The 21,808-nt window shown below is 56.9% G+C and overlaps 9 protein-coding genes across 9 annotated transcripts in view; 3 read left to right on the top strand and 6 right to left on the bottom strand.

Annotated features, from left to right (window-relative positions):
- The window catches only part of DICSQDRAFT_54623 (protein kinase subdomain-containing protein PKL/CAK/Fmp29), a gene marked incomplete at both ends in the record, with an annotated part of 2,434 nt that extends 1,443 nt beyond the window's left edge, over nucleotides 1-991 (bottom strand). Inside the window, 2 exons of the mRNA XM_007363278.1 lie at nucleotides 114-727; nucleotides 789-991. Coding sequence (XP_007363340.1) covers nucleotides 114-727; nucleotides 789-991 — 817 coding nt within the window. The remainder of the gene's footprint in view (nucleotides 1-113; nucleotides 728-788) is intronic.
- Nucleotides 992-1,706: 715 nt separating this feature from the next.
- On the bottom strand, nucleotides 1,707-2,493 carry DICSQDRAFT_153498 (uncharacterized protein). The gene is made up of 4 exons (XM_007363277.1): nucleotides 2,280-2,493; nucleotides 2,069-2,225; nucleotides 1,776-2,020; nucleotides 1,707-1,725 (listed from the first exon to the last, which is right to left on the bottom strand). The coding sequence occupies exons 2-3, from the start codon at nucleotides 2,161-2,163 to the stop codon at nucleotides 1,825-1,827; spliced, it is 291 nt and encodes a 96-aa protein (XP_007363339.1). The 5' UTR covers nucleotides 2,164-2,225; nucleotides 2,280-2,493; the 3' UTR covers nucleotides 1,707-1,725; nucleotides 1,776-1,824.
- Nucleotides 2,494-3,511: 1,018 nt separating this feature from the next.
- On the bottom strand, nucleotides 3,512-4,372 carry DICSQDRAFT_167678 (NAD(P)-binding protein; the record flags this gene model as incomplete). The annotated part of the gene is made up of 3 exons (XM_007363276.1): nucleotides 3,512-3,631; nucleotides 3,692-4,098; nucleotides 4,162-4,372. 3 exons carry the CDS (start codon nucleotides 4,370-4,372, stop codon nucleotides 3,512-3,514), a joined length of 738 nt encoding a protein of 245 aa, XP_007363338.1.
- Nucleotides 4,373-4,436: 64 nt separating this feature from the next.
- On the bottom strand, nucleotides 4,437-4,831 carry DICSQDRAFT_167677 (uncharacterized protein; the record flags this gene model as incomplete). Its single annotated transcript, XM_007363275.1, has 3 exons — nucleotides 4,437-4,497; nucleotides 4,570-4,624; nucleotides 4,678-4,831. 3 exons carry the CDS (start codon nucleotides 4,829-4,831, stop codon nucleotides 4,437-4,439), a joined length of 270 nt encoding a protein of 89 aa, XP_007363337.1.
- An 854-nt stretch (nucleotides 4,832-5,685) lies between these two features.
- On the bottom strand, nucleotides 5,686-8,058 carry DICSQDRAFT_54408 (uncharacterized protein; the record flags this gene model as incomplete). Its single annotated transcript, XM_007363274.1, has 4 exons — nucleotides 5,686-6,198; nucleotides 6,252-7,579; nucleotides 7,636-7,818; nucleotides 7,881-8,058. 4 exons carry the CDS (start codon nucleotides 8,056-8,058, stop codon nucleotides 5,686-5,688), a joined length of 2,202 nt encoding a protein of 733 aa, XP_007363336.1.
- A 380-nt stretch (nucleotides 8,059-8,438) lies between these two features.
- Nucleotides 8,439-9,941, top strand: DICSQDRAFT_101490 (histidinol-phosphate aminotransferase). The gene is made up of 3 exons (XM_007363273.1): nucleotides 8,439-8,974; nucleotides 9,075-9,334; nucleotides 9,392-9,941. Exons 1-3 carry the CDS (start codon nucleotides 8,444-8,446, stop codon nucleotides 9,846-9,848), a joined length of 1,248 nt encoding a protein of 415 aa, XP_007363335.1. The 5' UTR covers nucleotides 8,439-8,443; the 3' UTR covers nucleotides 9,849-9,941.
- Nucleotides 9,942-10,733: 792 nt separating this feature from the next.
- Nucleotides 10,734-13,916, top strand: DICSQDRAFT_81848 (uncharacterized protein; the record flags this gene model as incomplete). The annotated part of the gene is made up of 10 exons (XM_007363272.1): nucleotides 10,734-10,781; nucleotides 10,847-11,452; nucleotides 11,506-11,673; nucleotides 11,729-11,851; nucleotides 11,909-12,149; nucleotides 12,201-12,400; nucleotides 12,465-12,637; nucleotides 12,697-12,975; nucleotides 13,028-13,666; nucleotides 13,730-13,916. The coding sequence occupies 10 exons, from the start codon at nucleotides 10,734-10,736 to the stop codon at nucleotides 13,743-13,745; spliced, it is 2,493 nt and encodes an 830-aa protein (XP_007363334.1). The 3' UTR covers nucleotides 13,746-13,916.
- Nucleotides 13,917-15,262: 1,346 nt separating this feature from the next.
- On the top strand, nucleotides 15,263-16,480 carry DICSQDRAFT_178910 (uncharacterized protein; the record flags this gene model as incomplete). Its single annotated transcript, XM_007363271.1, has 4 exons — nucleotides 15,263-16,040; nucleotides 16,100-16,202; nucleotides 16,259-16,412; nucleotides 16,456-16,480. The coding sequence occupies exons 1-4, from the start codon at nucleotides 15,363-15,365 to the stop codon at nucleotides 16,478-16,480; spliced, it is 960 nt and encodes a 319-aa protein (XP_007363333.1). The 5' UTR covers nucleotides 15,263-15,362.
- Nucleotides 16,481-17,113: 633 nt separating this feature from the next.
- Nucleotides 17,114-21,417, bottom strand: DICSQDRAFT_101483 (cysteine proteinase). The gene is made up of 5 exons (XM_007363270.1): nucleotides 21,237-21,417; nucleotides 20,932-21,176; nucleotides 20,491-20,605; nucleotides 17,648-20,275; nucleotides 17,114-17,594 (listed from the first exon to the last, which is right to left on the bottom strand). The coding sequence occupies exons 1-5, from the start codon at nucleotides 21,378-21,380 to the stop codon at nucleotides 17,340-17,342; spliced, it is 3,387 nt and encodes a 1,128-aa protein (XP_007363332.1). The 5' UTR covers nucleotides 21,381-21,417; the 3' UTR covers nucleotides 17,114-17,339.
- Between the last annotated feature and the right edge of the window lie 391 nt (nucleotides 21,418-21,808).

Below are 21,808 nucleotides of genomic sequence, written 5' to 3'. Positions count from 1 at the left end.
GCTTCAGATAAGCCAGTTCCTTGTACGCTGGTGCCGCGAGTGCGGCTTCAACGTTTTCATCTATACTCACCAGTTAGTTGAGCAAGTGATGGAAAAGATAGGAAACGTCTTACATGGTCCTCGATCTACGTCGAGCTGCGACCTCCTACCAGACCACAGAGGCAGTCTTGTGTCTGGACCGACGTAGAAACGCTTGTCCTCCAGTGGGATGCCCGGTGTCCCGACCAACTTCTCCAAGTCCTGTGCGTAGTACAGGCTCCCGCCAGCCGGGAAAGAGATTGACATCATCTTCGACTCGAGTTCAACAAGTTGGCGCATGACTGGAACGATTTCCTCTTCTTCTAAGTCAAACCATACGTCGCTTAGCGTTGTCCCTATGACGAATTCCATGAAGATATACTCGGTCTCTGCCGCGTTGTCTGGCACAGGCGAGTATCCGTATACCTCAGGTACAGGGAGCCCGGAGGAACGGAGTAGAGCCATAGTGGCCGCTTCACTAGCGACAGCTAGTTCCTTGGGGACCGTAGCCGGGTACGGGATACGCGCCACCATCTGGAAGCCATCCCGCATGGTGATGAGGAAGGTACGGTTGAACCCGCCCTCGGCGAGTTTGGTCAGGTCGATAATGTCATCAGGACTCCGGTCGACGGACTGCGCTGCGAGTCGACATAGCCCATCGACGTTGAACACACGTCTGCGCTCTGCGTGGCGAAGGGCATCGTTGATGCTGCACATGTTAAGATACAGGTTAGACATGTACACCATTGAGTAACATGTACGAGACTTACATCCACCGGCCCGAGGTGTAGTCGAAGAGGTTGTCAGGAGAATGCGGGATGGTCGAGAAAGCGCGACGTGGCACCGAACGAGCGATAGAGCTCAAGGCGTAAGAGTACAATGAACGCAGTGAGGAACGAGGACGGCGCAAAGATGGCGAGACTGAAACTGTCCACAAGCCGGAGATGAGCCTCGCCCTTCCAAGACACGGCATGTGGAGACTCTGGAGAGTGTCGCATTGCAAAACGAATTTACGAACAACACACCTGGGAATCTCCCAATAAGGTAATCCAGCGCCCAGTCGCTACGAGCCGTCCATGGGTTGTTGCTGCCCTGCCACTTTCTTCCTCGACACACTCAGACCTCTATTGATGTCATGGTATTGAGTCACAACATCGATAGTTCTGAACTATTTCTGCGCTTGCGAGGAGGGATGAGCGAGATTGCACCATTTGGGTGCCTACGTGTTTTGCGGGCACGCGCTATCGTTTTGCAAGGCGTTGGAACAAAGCGGTAGGAATCAAATCTCAGTGACCAGCCAGCGCGAGATTTAACTGACCAACTCCCCAGTCAGCAACAACCTACAGATTTACAAACGGCCTCAAATTCGAGCACTACGGTGATTTGCATACAACTTTGTAGGCCGCGTGCGCGGAACCGACATATATGCGCCGAGTTGTATGTAGCACTGTGGCCCAGCATCTGGTCGTGTGCTCTAGCTGAATCGGAGAAACAGAGTGAAAGTCTTAGTTTATGAGATATCTCGGCGATGGATGGGACATATCGTAGAAGGAGATTCGATGAGCGCATCTCGTATCTTGGTGACCTCAGCAGTCATGACGAAGGACATACAGGTGTACAGCACAACTTCCGTCTACCGTCTGCTCCCTAGTCTGTTCAGTTACCGAGGTATCCTGTTGTACCTAAGCGTCATGTGTCAAAATTGCTCTGTTCATGGGTCAGGCACACAAGATCACGAGTAGTGGAAGGCATCTCACCTTGCGAGCGAGTCTACCGGATTCAGGCTCAGAATGATCTCCATCTCCGTCATATATGTCGTCTCCAATGTCCATGGATGGAGTGCTGACATTCGATAGATCCGAGGAAGCTATGAGTGCCCGACGACGCATGAGACTCAAATGCGAGCTCCGATTCTTGTGATATCGACTGAGAGCGTCGGGCTACTATGCGCTCGACCCTCTGTAGATCAATGAAGACTCTCGACGTGAGGATAGAAGTCAACCTAAGCAGGATTGATCAATGCATTGCGGGAGATTTGGTGAGCACGCACGGTTCCTCGAAGAGAGTCACGGCGCTCGTTGCACTGAAAACGGTAGCAGTGACATGATGGAATATCAGAGGAGGATCACGGAGAATTCGAGACATACTCCCCGTTCACCGAAGTCAAAGTGAAAGCAACGTGAAGAACGTTGAGGATGAGCATTGCCCTGTGAGTAACGGTGAGAAATGCTGGGATCAGATGGATGAGTACGTCTACTGACAAGAAGTAAGCCGTCCCTGAGGCCAAATGAATCACGATCTCGAGTCGCGCGAATAGCAGGTCTTTGACGCGCCATCGTGCAACAGAATACTTGCACATCCGCGTTGGCCCAGTCCAGCCAGCCGGGACATCCTGATGGTCTGATAGGTTGAGCGCCAAGTGACGCAAAGGACCATCCAGTCGGCTGCAATCAGAGAGAACCGCGACACTGCGGTTACTGTTTAGACGCGAAATGAGCAGGCGTACATTGGCAAATCGAGGTATAACGTTGTGCAATTTCGACCCACATCTGACAATCACAGCGTGAATACAGATGCGGTAAGCCGTGCGCGATGAGTGCACTCGCCTCGTGATCATGTCAGTCGATAAGTATATTCAAGGCCACTATGCCCTGTCCTGGGTCGTTCACGAAGGTGACCCAACGAAAATGATCCTTTAGGAACGAATCATCACCTTCCCGCTGTTGCTGAAGTTGGCATGACCTGAGCTACTTACAAGCATGTTGAGGATGAAGGGCGCCGAGGAAAGGGCAAATACTGTGGCCGATATCGGTAATCTGTATCTTGGTGAGCATCAGCTGTAATGGACTCGCCGACAGCCGAGGTGCCTGACATCCTCAGCTACTCTCCGGTCTGATGACGCGGAAGACCTGAAGAGAGAGAAACGTCGACGATGATATCGGAAGTGACCCAGCTGCCGATATCTCAAGACCTCGGTAACGACGTTGCGGCAGCAATAGTACACCGATCCCATGCCGAGACTCGGCGAGCGCGATTGACACTCCGCTCGTGAGTACCTGAGTCGTGAGAAACTCCGAAACGGTACACGAAGCCGATCATGACATCGATACATACCGAACAGACGGCTTCGACGCGCTCAAAGCCTTGGTAGCGGCGGTCCGAGGCAATCTGAAGCAACCAGGAGATACCTTGCTTTCCACCCTCGCCGAGAAGTATCCTGATAGGACCAACGCTTAACTACAGTAGTACTCGAGCAAGTCTTCGAAAGCCCGTGTGGGAGGAGCACGGACAGTGCTAGGAGAAGCATTGGTACGGACTGTCCCCAATATGTGGCGAATGGAAGGTTCGTCTCTCTCGACGAGCGACAGTATGCCGGGACATCATGGTCGCCTCGTGTTTCGGAGGTACGTAGACTTCTTAGTTTCTACGGCTACGTCAACTAGATTCCACAAACGACGGATTGAAGCCCATAGTACATCACGACTCAGCCTTTCTAAGGAGTCTCAGCGGGACGCACGACTAACTTGACACCACTGACTTCGCCTTGATGCAGCCTCTCTAGCCCTACTGGGATCCCTGTGAATCCGCCCGGAACCACCTCGACCCTGTTTGGCTGCAAAAAGCGAGAGACGTCAACATTGCTCTGAAACACACAGTAGTCAGGGAGACGTACCACAATGACACCGGTAGCGAGCCACCCGGGCAGGCGACTGTACACCTCCAATCCGAGCTTGAAATTGCCAGGAACATCGAACGCGCCATATACACGAGTGACAGGCTTCTTTTCCGTCACCAAGTCCTCGATGTACTCATGGAAGATCGGTTGGACGGTCACGAACGCGCCGCCGTCCTCCAAGAGCTCGTAACTGAGCCGCTGCTCATCCCGATCACCAATGGCGTCGTAGACGTAGGTGATCGGCTTGCCCGCGGCGAACGTGCGAACCTGGGCTTGTATCTCCGCAGGCAGGAGGTGGCGGTCAATGACATGAGTCGCACCGAGCGACTTGAGGAATTCCGCATGCTTGAGAGAAGAAGTGGCAATGACCGCCGCGTACCCTTGCAAGCGCGCACACTGAATGGCTGCAAGCAAGATGTCACAATCAATAATGGAAGGTGAGCAAAATGTTGACATTCACTGCGTACCGTATTGACCTACGGAAGAAGAACCGCCGATGATGAAGGCGACGTCTCCGGCGTACTTGACCTTGCCGCCTTCCTCCCAAGGGGGCGTGAGTTTGGCGGACCTCGCGCCTTCTTCCTGTGCCCAGATACCAGTGACGACTGTCGCTAGGCACAGTGGAACGGATGCAGCCTGGTCAAAGGAGATGTTGTCGGGAATCTTGTAGGCGTTCATCTCAGTATCACTTGACAGTAAGCAGAAAAGCTAAAGATACCTTAGCCGTATAAGCAGCCGGGCCTCAGTTGAGGGTGTACTCCTGGAAGGTCGCACGCGTGTTATCGAACGCGCCCTCGAACAACCTACATATACGAGAAGAGGGTCCAAGTCAGATAGGGCAAATGTGCGGACGATATAGCGTTAGCGCAGCTTACACCTTGTCACCCTTAGCGAGGTTCGTCACCTCCGATCCCACTTCCTCGACGATACCTGCACCATCGAGGCCGCAGATGAAAGGATACTCCTTGACGAAACCCGGGCACCTCCGGATTGAATGCGCCAGTCGGCGGGGTTGAGCGCGATGGACGCAAGCTTGACTAGCACGTCCTTGGGACCGGGCTTGGGGATGGGCCAGTCGTTGACGAGCTTGAATGGAGCTCTCTCGGCGGGAATGACTAGAGCTCTCTGGGACGGCATCGTAGTAGTTTCTCAATTGGGCTCTTGGGAGGAGTGGTTGTACGCTTCGGACATCTGCACAAACGCTTCGGACATCTGCACAAACGCTTTTATACTCCTACTGGGACCAAGAAGCGTGCGAAATACAGCGTGGCGGGCCACTGCATCTTCTGAGGTAGAGGTGGCTTGACCTGGGACGAAGGTTTGGTTATCGGCATCTCGGAATGTCGGAGTCCACCATCGCTATCGAGCGATGGAGGGCATCGTAATGTTGCTGAGCAGGTTAACTTGGCGGTTGTAGTCCTCGGGATCTTCCGTCGGGATCGTCAGTGGGTTGCCAGAGTATGCCGTGATTGATGGCGGGGTTATGGACTCGGAGACGGAGACGAATAGCTCAATGAGGAGACTGAAGAGAGTAGAAACGGTAGAAATGCTCTGACACTTACTGGCAGCCACAGCACGACATCGACCTCAATACGCATGATCGATGCGTAGAACCAGAGCTGACTTCCTATAGAACCAAGGAAACATGTATAATTGTCATAGCAGTCATGCCAGGAATGAATGTGACGCACCGTAGAGATTGCGACTAGAAGCATCAATGTGGTGGACTCGTTGATTCTGACCATGCTCAGACCATAACAAAGGAAAATACCACCCGTACTGCACGGATGGATCCATACAGTCTCCGCGTGAGACAGGTTTGCATCCCTTGCCACAGGAGAGGAGTCTTCCATAGCACAGGATACAATGCCGCTCGTCCGCTCAGGATGTACCTCTAGAGATAGAATTCGTAGAGTAACATGTGATGTATAAGATACAGCATGACACAGATCGACAAATACAGGGTGCGTCGTATACAGAATGGGCCTCACTTACTTGGCCTTGCACTCCACCTTGTGCTCTGACCAGTGCTTCTTCTGGCACTGTCCATCACAGTACCTATCAGAGAACAGACGTGAGCAGACCATTGGTATACTTCCCATGTAGTAGATGACGCACCTCGTCTGCCCACACCCTCCACACTTCCTCAGCACCGCACTCGGATTCCCGCACCACGAGCAGCGGTAAAGCGCGACGTTGTTCGTGCTAATCGTCGGATGGGTGCACCGGTGAGCATGAGCACTGTCGTCCGAGCCATCGTCGAGCTTGATGTTGTCAAGCCATGCAGCAAGGTCGTCGTCCGCCTGCGTCGACGAAATTGACTGGTGCCTGTCCCTGCGCGTTTCGAGCTTGTCGAAATGCTTCACCCACGCGCCCCACTCCTCCACCGCCTTGGGGTATAGCTTGAGAACCAGCTGACGAGCGAGGCGCATCTGCGTGTTGTTGATCGCCAACCCGAGGTGGGTCATGAATTGCGTGGAGATGTCCAGCTTCCGCTTAGCAGCCTACGTGCACATCGTCAGTCCAAGTGGAGAAACGAACGCAAGGCGAGACTGACATCAAGCTCCCGCAAGTCCTCGCTCAACTCTGGGCCCCTGATCGCAATTGTCAAGAGTATATACCAGTTCAAGATTGTCTTCATGTGCCTGTTATCCGGCGGCGCCTCCGCCGTGAACGTTTTCGCGTCCTCCCACGCCGACACCAAGAACGCGACGCCCTCCGCATGGCTCGACCCGCCCGCCTTCGCGTCCTGCAGCACGCTCACACCCAGGTCCCCCGCGTGCTCCACTGCGCGCCACAGCATGTAGTTGCGCACGAACGGCGTCACGTTCTTGCACTTCAGCCCCTTCTTCACCGCGCGCAGGCCCTGCTCGTGGTCCGCGCCCATCGCAATCGCGTAGTACGCATATGCGAGCTCTGGATTGCGGTCTACTGCCCGCTGCCCGTGCGCGATCGTGTCTGGGATCCTCCCGCGGATGATGTAGAACTTGAGGTCAAGCACGTCCGCCGCGTCCAAGTCCGCAGGGCCGCCACGCGCACGGAGCGCGCGTGCGCAGTGCGGGAGCGCGTCCGTCCACATCGTGAAGGGCAGCCCGACGTCGATCGTCTCCGGCTGGCCGCGGGGGCCGTCCGCCTGGAACATGCCCTCGGCGATCGCGAACTCGGTGCGCTGGATGAGCATGGCGAGCGTGCGCCCCAGCGCGTATAGGTCCTTGTCCTGCGCGCAGCGCATCATGGCACGCTGATAGTCTGCGGTGCTCCGGAGGGTGAGCGTCGTGTCGCAGCGCTCGGGCCCGTAATCCATCATGAGGTCGGAGAGGTTTCCGGGGAAGCGTCGCTGAACGGCGGCGATCATCTTGTGCGGGTCGAAGTTCTGCCGGTCGGGCTCGGACTCTTCTGCGGTGAGGCGGAAGAGTCCACCGAGAGCGGTGCAGCGCGCGGTGAGGTTCGTGCTGCGCAGGCACGATACGAGGAGGGTGAGCATCTGGGGCACCGCTTTGCAGTCTTGAGGACAATGTTGCGTGGCACTTGTCAACAGACTGAGAGCGTGGTCGATCATGTAGTGGGAGGCGATGGGCTTGCGGACATTCTCGACCGTGGTCTTGAGCACGGAGCGTACTTGGATCTCTTTGACGAGCCCCTTGTCTGGTGAATCTTCTACCGCGAGCACGGCGCTCGTCGCGTGTGCCATGGTGACCGTGGCAAGCTCTATGACCTTCGCGTCGTCGGGATGTGCCTGAATGAGGCGTACGAGCACGGGGTTCTTCCGCGCGATCTCGCGGCGCGCGAGCTCACCCCCATGGTGCGTAACAACCGAGAGCGCGTTCAGCGCCATATGTCGCGTCGAGTCGTACTCGAGCAGGGGCATTATCTTCGAAAGCAGTCCTGTGCACATGTTATAGGCTGCGGAGCTGACAACTTGAGCGCATGTATGCACGCACCTTCGTCAAAGAGCTTGTCCCTGAGGATCGCGTCTGCGCACATCTTGGCCCAAATGCCGACAATGCCGCCCATGAGCTTCTCGTTCCCTCGCCGTTGCGCGCCAACGTATGCCGAGTCGAGCTTCCTGTAAATGTCGTTGAAGTTGGCGTGCACCTTCTTCAGCCCGCTCCGCGTACCAATGTCTGATAGTCCGAGGTGGGCCGTTTATCTACCGAACTCGTACGTGCGAGATTTCCCGACGCACCTGGTAGCTCAAGGTAGTTGCATAGATCGTCCATGATGATGCTCCATGTTGCGGCGTTGTCAAAGTCGGCAAAAAAACCATCCGGGATGTTGAATGTAGGCGTTGTGGTCGCCGACCCCCTTGCCGCGGACGTTCTCTGCTTCTGGCGATTGTTTCGACGCGCTCCTGGACCGAGCATTTGCGCTTATTGTGGGGGAGGCAACCGAATTCTTCGAGAGAACGAAGCGATTGCAAAGCGGGATGCGAGGGACGTCTGAGAGAAGGGGAGCTGTTGAAGGTCGGGCAGCCTGAGCGCCTGCTGTAGCTTGCCTGGTGCCAGATTCGCGAATCGCGAATTTGAGTACAGATCGATTGATTCAACCTTATCTAATCTCTCTGGGGCGCGGTGCGTTTAAGATTAACCTTGTCTTCTCTCCCCGAGCGCATTTCTCAGGCCCAACGATGGGAGTCATCTCGTCCTCTGTCGCCAGAGTCATTCTCTTGTCCTTACTGCACCCGGACGTCTCCAAGGAGAACTGCAAAGCCCCCTGCTAGACGTTGAAGACTGCCCCGCTCCTGCAAACATGCCCATCCTCGGCCTCGCCCCCGACCGCTACCCGACCAAGCCCGCGCACTTCGACATCGAGCGGGTCATCCGCCCCAACATCCTCTCGCTGCACCCCTACCGCTGCGCGCGCGACGACTACTCCGAGGGCATCCTCCTCGACGCGAACGAGAACGCGCTCGGGCACTCCATCCCCCCCTCCGCCGCCTCCGCGCTCGAGCCGGAGGTCCAGCCCGCGCTCGCGCTCGACCTCCACCGGTACCCGTCCCCGACGCACGACCCCATCAAGGCGCGCCTCGCGGAGCTGCGCGGGCTCCCAGGGACGGAGTGGGTGTTCTTGGGCGTGGGGTCGGACGAGGTCATCGATCTGCTCATCCGGGTGTGCGTCGCGCCCGGGACGGAGAAGGTGCTGATCACGCCGCCAACGTACGGGATGTACGCGGTGTGCGCGCAGGTAAACGACGTGGGCGTGGTGAAGGTGCCTTTGGTGCTTGGGGGGGAGGAGGGAGAGGGCGGGGAGAGGGGGCGGTTCGCGGTGGACGTCGAAGAGGTGTGCGCTTCGCTTTTCTGGCCGTCTTCCCACACTGCTTGCTGGGATTAGCGTTTTGCTTGGCCCGTGTCGTTCAGCGAGTTGATGCCACTTCGTGTAGGTGAAGAAGGCGATCTCTGCCGACCCTTCTATCAAGCTCGTCTTCCTGTGCTCGCCAGGGAATCCCACTGGTACCCTGATTTCACTTTCATCGATACGCTCTATCCTTGAATACGAGGACTTCAATGGCATCGTGATTGTTGATGAGGCGTATATCGACTTCGCGGATGAGAAGGCGAGCGCGGTCACGTTACTCCAGGAGTATGGCAACCTCTGCGTAACGCAGACTTTGAGCAAAAGCTTCGGCCTTGCTGCTATCCGGTAATCCATGTCTTCAGCTTCCATAACCAGCTCTTTACTAAATCATCAGTTCCCTAGGCTGGGCATCGCGTTCGCCCACCCCGCGTTGGTGCAGATCCTCATGAACACCAAGGCGCCGTACAATGTCTCCACTCCCACTGCGTCATTAGCGCTTTCTGCGCTCTCGCCAGATGCTATTGAACTTATGAAGAGCAAGGTGTCGACGCTCGTCAAGTCGCGCGGTGAGCTTCTCCGAGGTCTGGAGCAGCTCCGGCCTCTGGGACTTGGTGCGGCCATCGGTGGGAACGACGCAAACTTCGTGATGGTTCCTATCTTGGAGAAGAACGGAAGCGGGAGGCCGGACAACGTTCGCGCGCAAAAGATCTATAAGACACTCGCCGAGCATGAAGGCGTCGTCGTGCGGTACCGTGGCGGGGAACCTGGGTGCGCCGGGTGCGTGCGGATCACTGTGGGGAGCGATGAGGAGATCAAGGTGGTATTGCAGAAGCTAGGCGAGTTGCTGAAGTCATTGTAGATTTCGTGAATTATGTAGACATGTACAACTATATATAGGTCAGCCTTTGGTTTGCACACGTTGACCTATGAGAGTACAAGCTGTCAAAGCGCCCATGAAACGGTAGTGAAGGCACTAGCATTTTCTGTCAGTTTCAGGAATTGATCGATGGTGGAGAGCCGCCAGCAGTGTGGCTCACGAGCTTGTAAGTAGGTCGATGACGACTGCGGCGGTCGGTTGGTAGACCCGCTATCTTGATCGAGCGCTTGTGGACGCGTCATGGTGAACAGGCGCCCCCAGCTTCTTCCTGACTGAGCTGCAATTCTGCACACTGCCCCCGTGTATTTGCACTCGTTCCTCTTTCCCTTCCAGCTATCTGCATAGCCCTCCAATAGACGACTTTAGAGCATTTGAAGCAACCAGTAGCCACGACGACACCACCTCGCGTTGCACGCTTCAAATAAGCTCCGTACTCCACATCTGGCAGGTGTCTCCACCCACGACTGAGACCCACCTTTATTGCTCCAGTTCCCAGAGCCCAGACGGTGACGCGCAAGAGCGCCAATACCAGGCACCGGGCCCGACGCATGACGCCTCGCGCCGCACGAGAGGGAACGAAGCTGCCAGGCAGACGCGATCGGGGGAGGTTGACATCATCGCAAGCCCCGTCGCCTGGCCAAACAGCCTGTTGGCCGTCCGTTTTCGGAAATGGCTGGCAAGCGAGAGGATGACGCCGTGGTGTTCGTCATAGGACACATCGGTATATAAAGTTCGCGGGCGCGGTGGACGGCTCCACCACTGTCCCCTCACGTTTGTTGTTTACGACCCCCACCTCGCTATACACACTTTACATTCCACTCCCGTTAATTTCTTTCCATCTCATACGACTCTCGAACGATCTGCACGATGTCTCTTCCCCAAGCTCAGAAGGATATCGCTAACAAGCCGGCGGCGGTACGTCTTCCCTCCCCTACCGCAACCCCCCTCGAACATGTCGCTGACTTCTCGTGGCCCCGCAGAACTCCGTCGTCGACCCCGTCGACAAAAAGACGATGGCCGCGGACGTCGACCGAAAGCTCCGCTTCTATGGCGTCGTCAGGGCCTTTAGCGAGTCCCGTATGCCCTCCAACGAGCAGATCGACCGCTTCCTCAAGTACTGCCTCGAGCACTCCCCCGTCGACACCAACGATCTCTCCCCCGAAGGCTGCCGTCTGATCCAGGACACGCGTGACATCATCGAAACCGCGCGCCTCATGGTCCAGCAGAAGAACGCCGACGAGCTCTTCCAGAACTTCATCTGGCATACGCGCGACGTCGACGTCGACCAGGCCAAGAAGGACCCGAACGAGGTCATTCCCGTCGACAAGGAGAAGGCCAAGGGCGACGGCCGCCAGGCGGTCCAGCACCTCCGCACCCTCCTCTCGCTCGTCATGACCAACGCCGAGGTCCGGAAACTCCTCTCGGACTTCTCGGTCATCGGCCGCGACATCCTTGCGCGCACCGCGAGCAAGGTTGCCGACAAGGCGCGTCCCGACGAGGAGCGTCTTCGCCAGATCGACGACACCGCGCCACGGAACCAGTTCGTGTCCGAGGGCGGGCGTGTTGTTAGTCCCGATGAAACTCCGGTGAGTATATGCGCGCACCTCGCTCGAATGTATGCTCATAACGGTGCCACCAGGTGTTGGAGGCTCGCATCCCTGGTACGAACACCACAGTCGCTCAGCATCCTCGTGAGGAGTTGGGCCACGGAGCCAAGGTTACGACAGGCAACGGCGAGACCTTGAGCGGCGCTCAGGCGAAGGACGAGGCTCAGAGACGCGCCAACGAGACGACTGATCGAGCTAGGGTATACATGATCTCTCTTGCGTATATATAATGATACTGACGTCTACGCTCAACAGGCCGAGGGTCAGCGCCAGGCGGACGAGCTCAATGACACCGTGAACGGCGATGCTGTTCCTAGCGACCGCGAAGATGCGGAGGCGAAGAAGTCTGGCTTGATGAACAAGCTTCGTGGGTACCGAGTACGCATATATACATATAACGCGCGATGCATGAGATGCTGACATCGATGTATGCAGGACAACCTCACCGACCGCATTCCTCAGGAGCATAAGGACCGTGCCAACGATCACTACGACCGCGCCAAGGGGGTCCTACTTGACGAGTACTTCCCTGAGGAGCGTCGGGACCAATTCATTTACCGGGGCAAGAAGATTATTGTCGAGTGCCAGAATCACAAGGACTACCAGGAATCGATCACATGGCTGCTTGACTTCTTGGAGGAGTATGCCGCCCACGGCAAGTCCGTGGCTGGTCACGGTGGGTTGCTTTGTCTAAGATTTGAAGACGTCCCTCTGACATAGTGCGCAGGCAAGGATTCTCACCAGCAGCTCACCTCCGACCCTGCTGTTCAGCAGGCTACCACGGAGCTTCGCACCCTCCTGGAGCGATTTGCCAATGGACTAAGCCTCAGCATTATTGGCGATGCCATGCAGGCGCTTTACAACGACGCTCAGCAGGATGAGGACCTCAGGAACTGGTTCCGCTCTGTAGATGCCTATGTTCGCAAGGTACGCAGATCGTATTTATCCAGTATCTTGCGCCTTGCTGACCTTGCGCCCTTGCGCATATCAGGTTTTACTGGAGCCCGGTTTCGTTCTCGAACCGAAGTGCAACGATGACGCAAACAGCCTGCGCGAGAGCGGTCGTCAGTTCTACGATGAAAAGTACAAGGGTCACTTCGACAACCTCTTCAACGCCGCCGGTGACTGGTTCCGTGCTCTGGGCGAGGACCCGCTTAACAAGAGGTTAGTTCACCGCCCGCGAGAACGTTCGCGTAGTGTGTATTAACGCCTGGACATATAAGGTTCGGAGAGGACTGGGCGCGCCTCACGAAGGACCTCCTGTTCGACAGCGAGGGCAGCCTCAAATTCAAGCCCGAGCTTTGGCTGGACATCCGCAAGGTCATCCTCCCGAGCATCATCGATCAAATCGGCTATGTCCCCATCCCGCGTATCGAGTACACTGACGATGCCCTCGATCTCGTCATTGAGAATCTCGCGCTTTCCGGCCGCAACCTCTTCCCCAACGTCGTCAGCATGGAGGCGCATAACTACATCCGCTTCAGCCCGTATAACGCTATCACGTAAGCGTGTCGTGTCTTCCTCGTATTGGCATATCCTCACAAGATCAATTAGGGATGAGCAACACCACGAGTTCATTTTGACTTTCGGTCAGATCCAGGCGGACATGCGCGATGTGGCCTTCTACTTCAAAAAGAAGAGTGGCTTCCCCAAGTTGTCCGACTCGGGTCTCGCGGACGTCCTTCTCGGTGGCGAGGGCCTTACCATCACCGCGCACATCGCGTCCGCCGACAAGGATAAGTCGAGCGTCTTCAAGGTCAAGAACGTGAACGTCAAGGTCGGCACGCTCAAGTTCTCGATCCGCGACTCGAAGCACGACGTGCTGTACAAGACCCTCCGCCCGCTCGCGACCGGCCTCGTCAAGAAGCAGCTCCAGAAGGCCATCGCTGACGCCGTCAAGACCGGGCTGGAGTACATCGACGGACAGCTCGTTGGCGTACGCGACCGCATGGTAGAGGCCAAAGCGGACGAGAACAAGTCTCAGACTCAGGTTCTAGCCGAGATGTTCCAACGCAACAAGGAGCAGGCCGGATCTGTCAAGTCAAAGGGTGATGAGAAGGGCTCGCACTTCAAGGTCGTGTCGCGCCGCGATTCGGCTTTGATCCCTGACAAGGGTCACCCTGCTGGTTGGGCGAACCGCACTCAGGAGCGGGAGGAGGCTGCTCAGCGTGGGACCGACTGGCGTAGCGACGCGTAAGCTCCTCTTCCTGTCCAGGCTGATTGTGTTCGAAGCTCACACGTCTCGCGTTTCTCTAGGTTCAGCGTCGTCTAAGCCACGTATATCCTTATTCTCGGACTGTAAAACCCACGATTCCCAAGCGACGCCTCCTGCGATATACCTATCTTTCCTTCGCTCCTCATCATGTCTCTCCATTCATTTCGTCTTGCTTTGGATCCTTCGCGCAGTCACGACTTTTGACGACTATGCATGCACTACCTTTGTTGTATCATTGTACCCCATCTAGTCTGTGATGGTTTGTTACCATATCCTACCTGTACCGTTTACCTATGACATGTCGTAATCGAAACTTAATCGTGTTCTCACTTACTCAGCAGGTCCGTAGTCTGTCTCACTCCGGGCTGGCTTGAGGTTGCCTCAGCAAGCTGCTTGACGAACGTCTCTACCCAACAAAAGTCGTTCGTCACAATACATCTCGAGTACCATGCAGCGTACAAGTTATTTCCCAATTCCCTCTTACAGGCGCTTATTCCCCTTTTCCCAGTACCATCATGACATGGTCGCTGCGTCCGGCAGGCTCGGCGTGTCGATCCTACATGCTCACAACGGCAACCTGTGGCAACGGCCTGTGCATCTATGCGTACCGCCGGATTGCCGTAACTTGTAAGCCACTGTCCCATCGCATCTGCCATGTATTGCACATATATCCGCTGGTGGCTGAGAACTTCTCAGTGAACTGCCTACTTGGCGTAGTGGCTTCGACGGGCGGGTTTGAACCACGTTAGGAGCACCTGCCGTGTCGGTCCCTTGTTCGAGACGATCTCGAAGGCTCTGAGCTCAAGACTTTCACTATGGTGCAGGCAACGTTATCGACACAGTGCCTGTGGCCTCCCGTGGCGAATTTTCAGCGGCTTACAGTGCTTTGCAAAAGAGATTGCAGACCGAAGCGCGCAAAATTCGGTTTGGCCCTGTCTGGCCACCCGGGCAAACGCCTGCGATACCGGACGCCTCTTTGCAGCATGGTCAATGATCCAGCTGCAACCCTACCGGAAATACTCAGAAAGTTGTATTGTAGAGGCACAGAACATGGTTGTGCATTTTGGCAGCAGAAAACGGGGCTCAGACTCAAGCACGGTCTTGTCGAACCTCCGGGAGCCCTTGCGAGCGCCCGGTGTCCGAAACAGGAATTCTCGCCATGGCCGTGAACACTCGGGCGAGCACGAGTCAGGAGAAGACATCCTGTGAAGCGTAGCTATAACTATTGCCTGTGCGGCGGTGCCGAAGGGTACGTCACTTGGACTACTAGTCTATGTATGAGGGTCGCAGCCCGAGCCGATGTCAATTGTGACTAACTATCTATCTCGGCAAAGCTTCTTCTAGGGCCGTCGACTGGCCGTGGGCGACGGACTATTGGCCGAAGGGCGAGTATCAATGTTGATATGCCCGACTCCGCGGACTCCGGGGGTGCGCCATTGTACCCTCCCACTTTCCTTGCTACGACGTATGGGTCAACTCGCGCTGGGACGTGTCGTTTGGGAGGAGTGAGTCTGTCCCACTGTACATCATGTGAAGTACTCGCTGAGAAATCTCTCTCTCTCTCTCTTATGTAGTTCGATTCAAGAGGCCCACACTGGCGGGCTCAACACAGTTCCACAAACGTCTGTAGCACAGCACTCGCAGCTGGTCAGCAGCAAGGCCCAATGTCGTCCAATGCCTACGGAAGTATGGGAAAGGGTGATCGACCTCTGTAGAACCAATTGGCGCCTGGACGGCACTCGGAGCACGCATCCGCAAGTCGAAACACAGCTACGCACCGACGGGACGTACGAGACTTGGCAAATGTGCGCTCTCGTTTGTAAGTCCTGGTTGCCTCGTAGCCGCTACAATCTCTTCGCAGAGGTCTGTATCTCTCGGCCCGAACAGATCGATCAGCTCCTGCGTACCCTTGAAAATCACCCGACCTTGGCAGAGCACGTCGTGAGGCTCACGATCACCCTCCCACCGGATGCCACTACTGGCTACATCCCATTCAACCGGGCGCCGCTCTCTCAGATCCTGAGCAACTGCCGTACCTTGGACTTGCGCGGCGTTGATTGGCGGCACTACCACCCTCGCTGGCATTGTTTGCACTCCGTTCCGCACTTCTCCTGGGCACACGTCGTCGAGCTGTTTCTTCCTATCGACTACCTCACGCCCGGTGGCGCCGCGCGTCTGATATGGTCTCATCCTGCTCTCGCTTATCTCACGCTCTTCCATGGCCTCGATTACTATGGTAAGCTGCGTGCTAGTAGCATCCCTTCTATCCACCCGTCATACCAGACTCTTGCCTCTCGGAGGGAACGGCCGCGTGATGCGTGTCGCTATCTCAGCGAGGTGCACATAGTCACAGTGAGTCAGGTCGCGATCACCCGCTTCGACAGCCCTGCACCGTCTGATCTTGGCTACAGCGGTCAGCGGTATCTACCACCATCTCGTTTCCCCTTCAGCACCTGCTCGGTCACACAGTGACGCGGCTTACCTTGGCCATGAGCAGAAGCTCTATTGACTCACGTGCGTTGCAGGATGAGGTTTCTCCTGGCGTCCGTTCTGACGAAGGTCGCTCGCAGCTGACCTCTGGAACTATATTGCATGCTTGGAGCAGCTTGAAATCCTCAGCGTGTCCATTTCCGCTAGCGAATACGACCCCTACAGCGCCTTCGAGGACACATTGCCCACTCTGATGGCACACGTGAAGTCGGGAACTACGCTCCGCACGCTAGTGTTTGTCGTCTCGGCCACCAATCTCACCTTTTGTACCCAACAGAGTGCGCCACTACTCGAGCTCTTAGGCGGAGACGATGCCCTTCAGAGATTCAAGGGTCTGCACGGTGTGCATCTGCAGATCCATGAGTCCATCACGACCCTCCCGGGAGTCCGCCGCTCGCTGACCAGCTGCACTATCGCATGCCCGGCGAGCGAGTGGGCCACTTGCCAGTGGGACTGCGTGGCCGCTTGCTCGACGTGCTCAATCACTATGGCACAAGGCAGTGTCAATTGGCAAGAAGTCCGGAGAGGTTCCTAGAGGGGGTAACCGTCCTCTTCAAATACCAGGGGCGTTCTTAGACGTCGAAACTCAGGTTTTGGCGTCTGTCACTTATAGTCGACTCGTTCTTCGCGCAATCTTGTCACATTTGTTCCTTGTTGTCTGAGACCCTGTGCCCTACATATCAACTTAATCATGTATAATCCTCATACGCTGCAACCCCTTCTGCTGGCCTATTCACAGCTACTATTGCAGCTCGATGTCGGAAAGCCAACAATACCGGTGAATACTCGGCGTCCTCCGGTGCTTCCCAGGACCCTCTACAACAGGGTATTATTGGGGGGCGCGACAGTGGTTCTACAGTACAACAAAACCCTACAGATTGACTTCTAACAATACGTGCTCGCATTCGTAGTGTTGTAGGGATAAGTTAGGTATACATTGCTGTTAGAGTAGCGTGGTTGCTGTGATTGTAACTTAATCAAGCATCGTCCCCCAGGATAGTTGCTGATGGTATGCTGTACACGCAGAGATGATATATGGTGTACGGCGTAGAAGTCGGCAATGACGAACATGGTCTGAGATGAGAGCGAGCGATAGTGTGCAAGGCTAGTGGGTATCGGGGGCGAATGCAGTCCAGAAAGAATGGGTTATAGTGGGGTCAATCAGACGCGCTCGTACATGCAAATATAGGCCTTGGCCTTGAGGACCTCCTCGAGCGTCGTCAGTTTTACGGTAGAGTCGCTAATATACGCCCACTTCCGCGTCGGGCGCTGAGTCTCCGACGTTTGGCTTACATGCGAGTCAGAGCTGCCCGACGACGGCAGGACAGGTTTGTCTAACTCAGAAGAGGGCGTTGTGGGACCGGGTGCAGGGACACTGTTGGGAAGTGCAGTGTATGCGATGTAGTGTCCACCGAGCTGAGCAAGCATGGTCAGCACACTTCATCAGTCGAATAGCACGGGGAACATACCATGTTGCCAATGTGCACGACCACGGCATATAGCCGGTACATACACTTCTCTTGCTGCTTGGTCTTGCCCTTGCCCGCTTTCCCAACAAAATCCTCCCGTTTCGGAACGAGGAACGGAGCAAGATCGAGGTACTCCGGAAACGACACGAACTCGTCCAGCTTCTTGAACCCGCCTGAGAACGACATCGCATGCGACTTGTTCGTCTGCTGGAAGCGCTTGAGATGGATGACGAGGATCGGGGGAGGTGTGCTGATCAGGTAGCGCTTGTACATCCTCCGGGGCACGACTTGTTTTGATCGCGGAACCTTCTTATCCTGGACGCGATGCGCTGGTTTGGGCGACGGGAGCTCCGATGGCGGGTTAGGGTCGGTTAACTTCTCCACGGACGACCTCGGGGAAACAAATGGGGAAGCCGAGCTTTCGGAGGCGGACGAGGGTGCGGAGGTATCACTCGCGGAGTCATCAAAGTCGTCATCTGAACTCGACCCGCTATCGTCTAAGCCATCCTTCCTGAGCGCTCTTCTGTGTCGCCGCCGTTTCGGCGTAAGGAGAGAGTCATCGGACAGTGACATGCCAACCACTGCGCGAGTCGAGGGCCAAGTCTGTGTCCATGAATCCCTGGATAAAGCAGGGCCTAGTATGCCACCGTCGGGAGTGTCAGGTTCCGTCGTAGATATCTGGGGAATTGGAAGGCCCCCGTATGTCGAAGGCTGGGGAGACAAGAGGCTGTCTTTGCGCGCATGCAACATAGACGTAGAAGACTCGGATGGAGGTACGGTAATGGTCGTCGGAGCGGATGACACTGACGCAGTGTCTCCCGGTCTGCTTTGGGCCTGGGTGACAACCGTCGAGACAAGAGAGGTCGATGCCGGCGACACTCGACCACTGCTCAAATCTGGTGACGAGAGCACCCCGCTGTCCTCCGTCTCGCTCCTGCTAGGTTCAGTCGCCGACCGTGCGGGATTGACGGAAATGGGCGCCTTATCGGCGCTCTGGTCTGACGAGTCGTCACCGGAGGATTCGTCGCTCTCCGTGTCAGAGTCTGCATCGAAGCCATCCTTGCTCCGCAAAGGCAGTATGTACAACCCGTTGGCAATCTTCCAGCAACGATGACAGCCAACCATATTCTCCCCGTCCAAGATCTCGACGGCTGTGAACATGCGCAAGCACTCCTCGATGCCTGGTAGGTGGCCAAGCTTCGCCCATAGCACCTGCGTAGCCAGCGCCGCGGTGTTGCCGACCTGTCCAGCGCTGACGGGCCCGTTCCCTGAGAACGCGGTCTGGAGGATCGACAGAGGGTTACCTGTGACGGGGTGCACGTCCGCTAGGATACGTCGGAGGTACGCCATGTCCTCCTCGGACATCTTGGGGTCGACGGAGACGGCTCGCGACTTGATCGGTGGTTCGTGATTGCTGCGGGCAAATGGATTCGCCGACGATCGGCGCGAGTACGGCGGTCGCAGAGGCGAAGAAATCCGGGGAGAGTTTGGTGTGGGCGAGGTCGCTCGCTTGGCCACCTCCGACGCGTCCGCTGCCTCGGGAGCAGGCTCATGCGCCGAAGCACCGGGCGCAAGAGACGTCATTCGCGGCGAGCGTGTCTCGCTACGCTTCACACGGAACGCGTCCTTGATGTCAGGCTTGCGACCGCGCTCACTCGCGCGACTCGACGGGCGCGAGTCCTTGTCCTTGTCCTTCTCGCGATCCTTCTCCCGCCCTCCGAGCTTCATCGACACGCTGATCCGCCGCGCAATCTTGCCCCACGCGTCGTCCTTCTCCTTGCCCTGCTTGTCCTTAGGCTTCTCCTCCGACCCCGCGCCCGCTCCCCAGCCAGGACCGTCCGCCCCTACGTGCGTCCAGTCGGTCCCGCCCTCCGTCTCAAACGCGTCGGTCTCCTCCGCGCGCTCCAACTCCGTCTCCTTCTCCCGCTCCGCCGCGTCTGTCTCGTCGTCCTCCGCAATCGCCGAGTCTAACCCAGAAGGCGCAGACACAGTGCTCACCAGCCTAGCCACCGCGTCCCTCCTCTCGTCTTCCCCCGGATGGTCAAAGCTCCTCCGCCTCGGATCCACGCTCGTCGGCGGCTCCTCCTCGTGCAGCGCGAGCTCCGAGCTCCGCCTAACGGGACTCGTAGGCACCGACGACGCGCGCGCCTTCGCGCTCGAGCCCGCACTGTCATTCGCACTACCGCTGCCGTACGCGGCAGGGGGCCGGATGCGGAGCTTGCGCGCGATGCGCTTGATGCGGTCGCGCTTCCGGTGGTGCTTGTTGACGTAGTCCTCGGGCTTGATGCTCAGGCTGAGGTCGTTGAAGTCCTCGTACGTCACCGACACCTTCTTGCACTTCTCGCAGACGAGGATGCTCGCGAGCTGGCCCCCGAAGAGCATGTCCACGAACGACTCGAGCTTCTCGCCCCCGTTCGGTACTGGGGGCAGCGGGCGGTCGAGGTCAGGTGTTTGTTGGGGTAGCTGTGGCGGGGTTGACGGGATGCCGGGACTGTGCGCTTGCGCTGGCGGATCGGACTGTGACAGAGCGGGGGAAGGGAGAGGTGGTGGTGTGGATTTCGGCTCGCTCCCGCCGCGGGCGCGTTTCCGTTTTGTACTGGAGGGCGGGGGCTGGCGTTTTTTGATAATCTGCATGAACGCATGTAGTCAGTATCCGGCTAGCCCCATGGATGCGATGGAGTCGCTCTGGCCAAGAATATCGCGGTTCTATATCCGGGGTTGTCGCGCTTCGCTGCCGCTGCGCGTCCTCAACCACATACGGGCACCGCACGAGAGGCCGGACTAAACGGCTACAGCCCTACGGCCTCTTTCACCCCCAAAGCTGAACAAAGGCAGTTACTCACATCAAGCTCCTCCATGCGCATGGCGTCCAGCATATGTCGTAGGAATTCGTGAGCATCCTGTTGCCGGAAGTCGAGGTATTGGTCGTATTTGCGGCCTATAGTGGTGAGGATCTCCCTGAGAGCCAAAACAGTCAATATCGACAATACCCCCCACGAAAATAGTAGTAACGATCATTCTCCGGCAATATAGGACGAATCATGACGGCAGCTCACAATCCTTCACAATGATGATTGCGAAGGTGGGCGCACATGGAATGGAACGCATGAAATGCATGTTGAGGAAGCCACCCCAAACTTCCACATTCTGGGGTTGGCCACCGGCTCCTGCCCAATGCCCCAACAGAAGTATAGCCTACCCATAGGTAGTGTCGCATCGCACATTGAGCGTTGTGCGCTGCCGCAGAGTCCGCGTATGACATGAATGAGAGGAAGATTACTCACTTGGGACTCATAGTCTCCCGTCGCTTCGCATCCTGGATGTCCCAAGCCTTGCGCATGATGGTGGTGAAGATATCGCCGAGCGGCATGCCCTCGGTCCACGCAAGCTCGTCCGCGCCCCCTATGCCATGGCCGTTCGTAAGCTGCGGTGATCGTCTGGCGAGAATGGAGGGGCCCTCCGGAGGCTGGAGGGATGTGGGCACGGACTGGAAGTGCACCAAGTCGTGTAGTGGGCGCGTCGCGATGAGCTGTGCAGAGAGACCGTAGTCAGACACTCGCATACCGATTGAGGGACGGAGGAGACGTACGCCCTGGAGCGTCGAGTTCATGAAGCAGGTGTTCCCGTGGTTGACGAGCCCGGGCGGCAGACTGGCATCCTTCTCCTCCTCCTCGCGCCTCTTCTTCTCCAAGTAGATCTCCCGCGGGGTCGGCTTGCTCTTGTGTCTGATCATTGTGGCCGTCTTAGAGTCCAGAAGTGTAGGTGGTAGGGTGAAGGGACGGTGCAGAGTGTACGGGCGGGGAGCCGAAGGGATGGACTATTATAGCAGAATGGACTCAGAAGTGCGCAGCGCGCCGGGCGCGAGTGTCAAGTGGTAGGCGGGCGAAGCAAAGCAAATGCGGGGTCGGAGCGCAGCGAGGCAAGTACGGTGCTCAAGACGTCGCTGCCGGCAGTGAGACGCAGTATAGGAGGCCCGGAGGGGGAGCGGTGGAGGGTAATGGGGACTGGCGATGGACGTTCTGCGTGCAATCCCATCTCCCCTGCATCAGGCACGGACCTCTCCGCCTCAACTCTTCTTCCCCTTCCCACCCTCATTCTCCCTTTCGCACACGTATCATCGTTGAGCAGGACGCTATCCGTAGCCACTCTACTTATCAGGAT

Source organism: Dichomitus squalens (genome assembly GCF_000275845.1).
Source record: "Dichomitus squalens LYAD-421 SS1 unplaced genomic scaffold DICSQscaffold_6, whole genome shotgun sequence".
Lineage (NCBI taxonomy): Eukaryota > Fungi > Basidiomycota > Agaricomycetes > Polyporales > Polyporaceae > Dichomitus > Dichomitus squalens.
This window is presented reverse-complemented; position numbering and strand designations above follow the sequence as displayed.